The sequence below is a fragment of the Alexandromys fortis genome, unplaced genomic scaffold (assembly GCF_014885135.2).
Source record: "Alexandromys fortis isolate MF-2015 unplaced genomic scaffold, M_Fortis_MF-2015_v1.1 scaffold_13, whole genome shotgun sequence".
Taxonomy (NCBI): domain Eukaryota; kingdom Metazoa; phylum Chordata; class Mammalia; order Rodentia; family Cricetidae; genus Alexandromys; species Alexandromys fortis.
Window position 1 is genome coordinate 6003959 of NW_026067908.1, and position 7409 is coordinate 6011367.

A 7409-nucleotide genomic window follows, 5' to 3' on the forward strand; every position below is an offset into this window, starting at 1 on the left:
CCCCCCCCCCCCCCCCCCCGCTCCCCCGGCTCTTTGTCTCTGTGAATGCTAGGTAAACTCTACCACTGAACTCCAAGCCCAGCCTCTCACCTGCTTCTTGGTGTCCACCTCCAGGATGTCCATCAGATTGATCATAATGTTCTTATGGGTCTTCTTGTATTTCCCAACACGCAGTGAGACGGTGAGCCAGCCGGGACGGCCCGTGCACATGAAGGTCTTGCTGCCCTGTTCCTTCCATTCTCGTACCTGCAACCACAGGGTGAGACTTAGCTGGCTCTGTCTGGCTCCCCAGAATGGCTCACGGGTCCTCTTCCAGGATAAGAGGCCTGGGAAAGATGCCTTTACCCGGTACCATTGAGGAGGACGGTAAAGCCCTGAGGGCCTTACCCTGTGGAGTCTCCCTGGCTCACAAGGCCAACAGGAGAGCAAATGTGTTGCTGTTGTACAAGAAAGGATGAAAAACGAACTAGAAAACAAAGTATCCTGAAAACATTAAGTGGACAGTTCAGGAAAGGCTTTACAGTGGTCACAGACTGATTGTCAAAATGATTATCATCTCCAGGGCACGCCCACCCAACAAGGCACCCTACTCTACACTGTCTTCTTAATCTCTCAATCCTAGGAGGTGGGGGTGACCCCCCCTCTTTTTGCAGATGAGGAAACTCAGGCAAAATAACTTGTCTAAGATCATACAACCCATGGCTGGCAAGACTCAGATTCATTGCCAGGACTGACCAATCACAGAGCAGGGAAGACCAGAAGACAGATGGGCTTAGTCCACAGAAGAACAGCTACTTATGAAGCATGTTCCGTGCCAAGCCCGGCTGTCAGCATCTCACATGCTAACTCATGTACCACTCTGACAGGGAGAGGAGGGGCAGGCAAGGAGCAGCCAGCCAATGGCAGTAGTACTTTGGCAAAAGCTCCATGCCAGAGCAGAGAGGGTGCAGAGGATGACATGCTGGTGAGGGATAAAAGAAGTATCTTGTCCCTGCAGACGAACAAGGCAGGAACTGCATGGCTGTAGTTAGGGCATCCAAGGACTGTCCGTTGCCTCTTCATCTGCGTCTACCAATTCCCCTTCCTCCACCCAGGTGAGGCTGATTCCACCAGGCTGGCCACACTCTCTTTACTGAGGTGGGAGCAACACTGGCTGAATCTAAGCCAGAGACTGTGGGGCACTCCACAGGAAGACAGCACCCCAGGAGAGCAAAGTCAACTAACTCAGGAAGGAAGAGCCAAGACAGACACCTCAGACAAGATAGACAGACGGGAGAGAGGGTCCTGGGTTCAGTCGCACCTCAGCCAGCTGTACTACTGGATTTTTCAGGACACAACCTAGGGCAGCTCTTTTGTACTCAAAACCAGCTTCAGCTATGTTCTGCAAGAGTCCTGTCAAGGGTCAGACTTCTGGGGAAGGTGCCCTGGAGCTGTCAGAGGGCTCAGGATGGGGAGGCGGCTTTCGGTCTAGCAGAAAGGCACTACTGTGAGCGGCGGTTGAAAGGACAAAAGGTGAGTTCCATGACCATCCAGCTCTGCCTGACTCTGCGGTCGGAGACTTTATGGAAACAGAGCGTGAACGACACAGGTGGGCGCTATCAAGCCTGGAACATCGATTAGATTGGGGCAAAGAAGCAAAGTACGGAAAAACCATTCTTTGTCAGATTCTCAAGAGAGACAGGAAGGGCCCAGAAGGTAGGCAACAACTCAGGCAGTTATGGTTAAGAAACCAGGCATGAGGCAACGAAACCAGAGTCATGGGGTGGGCTGGAAAGCATAGGGCTGAGGGAGTTGAGAGTTCAGGCTCTTTATCCCAAGCCAACGTGAGTCCCTGCCCTATTTACCAGCTGTGTTGTTCCGGGCAGGACTCACAGCTTAAACTTCATTTTAGTAAAACAGGTACCAGACACCAGGTGGCTGTGGACAGCAAATCACAGTCACGAAAGGCCCGGGCCCCATTGTTTCCTGTTCACAGCGCATCCTTCCATCTAGTTTGCATGAACAAGCACCCACTAATATACTCTGGCCCCCAGGGGAGCAGTCAGGTAACAGTCCTCTCTTCAGGAGCTCACAACCTGACCGGGGCATCCGGCGGGTCAATGTGGGACCTGAAAGACTTAGGAAGAAGAGCAGGGTGGGAGAAAAGCAGAGCTGTGGGGTGCGCTCCAAAAGCTAGGCTGGTAGTGCCAAGTGCTTCTGACAGCAGCACCCTCTGCACGCTCGCCTCCCTGGGCAAGGTCTTCTGGTCTGGAGGTCAGTCCGCCTGCACCTTCAGGCTCAGCCTGCAGCATACTGCACGAAGTAAATAGAACAAGAGGGTGGCTGCCATGAGGGCAGCAGCAGGAAGCAGACGCTCTCTGAAGTCGATGCCGGTTAGAAGATAATATAAGGGCAGAGGGAGCTCATGCCAGCCCTGGATGGGGGAAGAGGGCTTCACTGTGAAGGTGTCTCAGCCTAGGTGCCGGCTAGCTTATGTAAACTCATCATCTTCTTAGTGGGAGCCGGCCAACTACTTCTGGGTGCAGCGTGACTGCACATGGGGCTGGGAGCTGGAGTCCACCTTCTCTCTTTAGTCCTTTATTCGAAAGGCGCCCAAAGCACCTCGGACTGCAAAACCAAACTTTCACCTCTTTCCTACCATAAGGCTCCTCTCCCAACTGACTTTCTAACCTTCTTGCTCTCACTGCCTGTGCTCCTCTGCTTCCTTACCTTTGCTCAACCAATCTCTCCACTAGGCTCATTTCCCAGCACCATCTCCCGGGGGCCATTCCTCCTCTGGAATGCAGGGGCCTAATGAGTTACCTGACTATGGCCCACCTCTGAAGGTTTAGGGTCCCTCGTTTTCCAGGCACTGCGCATGCCCTGCACCTAGCGGACACTCCATAAGTCTCCAAGCAAGGCTCTGCTAGTTGCCCCGGTGCTTTTGCTGATTCCGTCTCATCCTCTGGGCAGTCCTTACCCCCGCCCCCCCATCACACGCGGGGTCCTCGCGATCCCCCCCCCCCACGCCCGCTCTTCTGGCCTGGCACACCGCCGCCCGGCGGACCGCTAGCCCGGCACACAGCCGCGCCCCGCTCTGATCACCTGCTTCTGGATGTCCCGCACGCGCTGCTCGTGCAGGCGCGGCGCGCTGCTCAGCTTGAACACCACCCAGGCACGCACGTAGTAGTAGATGTCGAAGATGAGCGAGAGAGGCAGCAGGAAGAGGCACACGAACACCCAGCGCTGGTGAATGAGCACGAACTCCAGTCCCTTCACTCGCACCCAGAGCAGAAAGAGCAGCGCGCACACGGCCAGCGACACGGCGGGCTCCATGGTGTCGCGGCGCGCCGCGCGGGAGGGTGCGGGCTCACGCCGCCCGTCACGGCAGCCCGCTCCGCCGGCTCAGAGCCTGCCGCCGCCGCCCCGAGAGCCTGTAAGTCGGGCCCGCCGCCTCGCGATTGGCTTGGGTCGCCAAGGTTCGGTGGGCCGAGACCCAGGCGGCGACCAATGGTGAGCCGCGCCGGGGATCGGACCAGGGAGCCGCTGCGTTCATTGGCTGCGGGAGCCTGGATGCTCCACCTTCTTCTCCTAGCCGGCGTGCGAGGAGGGGCTGACCCGGGTTGGGGGCGCTGGTAGGGTCGGCCCGCGGCCGGGTTGGCGGGACTCAGGGTTCCCGCCCTGGAACCACCGTGATCTTTCACTTAGGAGTCGCCTCTGGTGGAAACAACGTCAAGCAGTTGCGCATTGGGTTACCTCCTGAGGGTGGGACGCGCTCCAGACAACCATCCAGCAGCCCTGGTGGGAGAGTCCCCTGGCCTTGACCCGGGCAGGTCCAGTCATTCCACGTGCGCCAGACCAGAAGCGGCATCTTTTCAGTTTTCAAGGCGTTTATCATAAATGCGTTTGAACTAACCCCCTCAGGAGTTCTGGCCCGTGGGTCGTTGGGACCCCATTTTAAACACGATGGGGTGTGAATTCCACCTGTCGAGCGGTTTCAAAGCACAGAGGTGATGGTGGCATTCTTCCAAGCTGAGGTCGAAGTGGATGGAGACCTGGAGACAGAAAGGGCTTCAAGAGCACCGCAGCCCCGGGTTAAGAGTGAGAGCCGAGCACATGGTCCTGGCTTTGCGGAGCAATCAGGCTCAAGCTATGGAACAGTCTCTGACCTGGCCAGAAGCTTAAGCACAGTGACATTTTGTACTTTCTCTGAACAGGTTAATCTTTGGAGATTGTTTTTCAAACCCGTCGTCACGTACCAGACCCCTCTCTGCCTTGCATGCCTTTCCTGATTCCCTCCCTTTTCACCTCTGCCCCGTCACACACTCAGGCACTCCTGGCTACCATCCTTTATGGCAATGTCTTTGGTGAATCTGTCCCTAGAATGCCCTTTCCCATCGTGCCACTCACTGGGCTAAAACAGTACAACAGCCTGGAGGTCCCATGGTGCCACCTCTCAAACTGCGTTCGTGTTCTTCCTTCAGAGGCTCACAGTTCTTTCCATTTTTGTATAATTGTCCCTTTGTGTGGCTCCCACTCCTGCAGGAGCTTTAGGGCAAACAACACCTTGTTAATCCGGCACTTCTGAATTTCCAGTTTGTAGCATAATGACTGGGGCCTTGTCGACATACCCGTCTATTGACCAATGGACACCCGAAGAATGTAGGTGGGAGTTCGGATAGCCAATCGCAATCAAAGTTCAAAGCCAGAGCTTGTTTGTTTCAAAAGGGACCAACCAGTCCAGGCCCGAACTGCCTTTCCCAACTGTGACAGTAGTTTACCCAAACTGTGTTCATAATCCTCATATTAACTCTTGGTCAAAACGATTACCTCATCTTGGGTTAATATTAAAAATTTTAAGTTTTCTTGGTGTGTGTGTGCGTAGACCAGAGTTCGATGTTGAATGTCATTCTTAATCACTCTCCATTCTCCTTTTTGAGAAAGTGACTTTCTCTGAACCTGGAGCTTGCTAGACTGGTGGGCCAGCAAGTCCTAAGGCATCCACCTGTTTTTGTCTCCCCAGCACTGGGAGCAGGTGTGTACTGACACATCAAGCTTGGGGGCAGGTCTAGAATTTTAAATTCTTATGTGTATGTATTTATAAGTGTATGTTTTGTGTTTATATGTGTATGCTTGCATGAGTTCATGTGTGTCAGGATCTTGCGAAGGTCAGAAGAGGGCATTGAATCCCCTGGAATTAGAGGTTCAGTCGAGAGCTGCCATGTGGGTCCTGGGGACCCCTCCTTTGGTTCTTGACTGCCCCCACACCTGGCTTTTAAGATGGAGGCTGGGGACCTGAACTCAGGTTCCTCATAGCAAACACTTTGCTGAGTGAGCCCTCTGCTATTTCATGTTTTAAAGGTAGTTTCTAGAGAGTTAAAAGCGACAGGTTTGTGTCACGCTGTATCCTTAGAAGCTACAACCCAGAGAGGCCGTCAGCAGAGAGGGAGTATACAGTGTCTCGCCCTGGCCCTGTCCGAAGCAGGGGTTCAACCAACACTTTATTTTGGCAGTTAAGTGTTCTGAGCAAAGTTCAGGCGGACTGTAATCTGGACAGCAAGTTTAACTGAGAAATTAACTAGCATTGAGTATTTTGTAGGAGAAACTGAAAATTACTAATGAGGATAGTTTTATCCCTGGGAAGAGAAGAAGGAAGCCCATAAAAGTAGATTCAAAAATTCAGTTTTAGGAACAGCTGTCCAAGGAAAGGGACGAGCCCGTACCCAGAGCAGTCTCACTCCGCTCTCCCTCCATGCATGGACTTGGGATTCTTTCTTTCTCCCTCTTTACGAGCTCTAACCCTTCGGGTTGCCATTCTCTGAACAAGAAAAGTCACCTCTAGCTCGGCCATCAATCTATACTTTAAGTGAACATACAGTCAGACAACTTACCTTAGCTGTTAGGCTTCCTGTAATCATGACACAAGGTACAGACAGGTCCTGTCTCTCCAAAACCTCCCTCTTGCTTCCTCTCTGGAACTGGATTCTCCTCTCCACGAACCCCTGGCATTACTTCTCTGGTCTCATGATGTGGGAGTGATTTCTTATTAATAAAGAAACTGCCTAGGCCCCTTGATAGGCCAACCCATAGGTGGGTGGAGTAAACAGAACAGAATGCTGGGAAAAAGAAGCTGAGTCAAGGAGTCGCCATGATTCTCCCACTCCAGACAGACACAGGTTAAGATCCTCCCTGGTAAGCCACTTCGTGGGCTACACAGAATATTAGAAATGGGTTAGAACAATATGTAAGAGCTAGCCAATAAGAGGCTGAACTAGCCAGGCCAGGCAATGTTTAAAAAAATACAGTTTCCGTGTAATTATTTCGGGGCATAACCTAGCCATGCGGGCAGCCAGGTGCCGGGGACGCAGCCCTGCCGTTCTTAAATCAACAGAGTGGCGCCCAGACGTGATGGGCTAAATACACTTAAAAACCTGAGAGAGCTTAATTTTAAACAGAGAAAAAACAGTTTAATGCAGAGTTTTGCTCTTTGTTGGTGGCGTGCCATAGAGAGATTTCCTGATTCAGCAACAGCAGAAAAAAAAAGCGTCATTTTAAAGCGCAGCTTCTTGGGGCTGTGCTGCCAGCGTGAACTCTGGCTTTAAAGCATTTCAAGGGCTTTTATGGGACTGGATGTTTGTGTTCCACTTGGGATCGGAGGAGAGTGCTCTGAGACCGTGCAGATGGCTCAGAGCTCCCCGCCTGCACCTGGGCAGAAGGCAGAATCAGGCTTAGGCAGGTGGAAGAGCATGGCGGATTCCTGCCGCCTTACAGAGATGCGTTTTCAGACTGCGCAGTGCTCTGCGTGTCAGATTTGGCTGTAACTTGGATGAAAAGAGTTTCTGTGCTGCACACTCAGTCTCAGAATTAAACTGCTGATTGCGGCTCCAATGTGGACTGCTGTGTGCCTGGAACTGTGAATGGTTCAGGGGCTCCAAATGGCTCTGAGGCAGGAGCGGCTGCTCCATGCTGCACTGTGCTGACCTCAGGCAGGAGCTACCATAATTGCCATAATAACAGCGCAGTTAAGGTTTAGACTGGGCAAGACACAGGCGGTACCGTATTATCTGTACATGGTGCAACTTAAGTTTTTAAGAAGTGCTTAACATTTTAAGAAATGCTCCTGGATAGTGAAAAAATTACAGATTCACAGTAAAACAGATTCAGACATAAAAGACCTTTATAGATCACATTGTTGGATAAATGTACATAGGCTTGGGAAAGAGAAGAAGAAGAATATAAAAAATAAAGTTAATGTCTTAAAAAGAAAAAGGGTAAAGTCTTTAAAGAGACAGAATACAGAAGTACAGATAGTTATAGATTAAGAGAAATAAAGAAAAATAAGCCACGTAAAAATGGAAAATTCACAGAGAGTCTGGATTATGTACATTGTGTTTTCTTTAAAATTTTTGACTGTGAAGGAGCTAAGTACA

General features: G+C 51.7%; 1 protein-coding gene across 2 annotated transcripts in view; it reads right to left on the minus strand.

Moving 5' to 3' along the window:
• The window catches only part of Dhcr24 (24-dehydrocholesterol reductase), a 31073-nt gene extending 25062 nt beyond the window's left edge, over positions 1–6011 (minus strand). The window contains exons 1-3 of one of the 2 annotated variants that reach the window (XM_050136453.1): positions 5871–5995; positions 3085–4034; positions 91–246 (exon numbers count right to left, since the gene is read on the minus strand). In XM_050136453.1, the coding sequence (XP_049992410.1) occupies positions 91–246; positions 3085–3315 (387 nt within the window). In that variant the 5' untranslated portion in view covers positions 3316–4034; positions 5871–5995. Of the gene's footprint in view, positions 1–90; positions 247–3084; positions 4035–5870 lie in introns of both variants that reach the window. The other variant, XM_050136454.1, reaches the window with a different exon arrangement.
• Positions 6012–7409: the final 1398 nt, after the last annotated feature.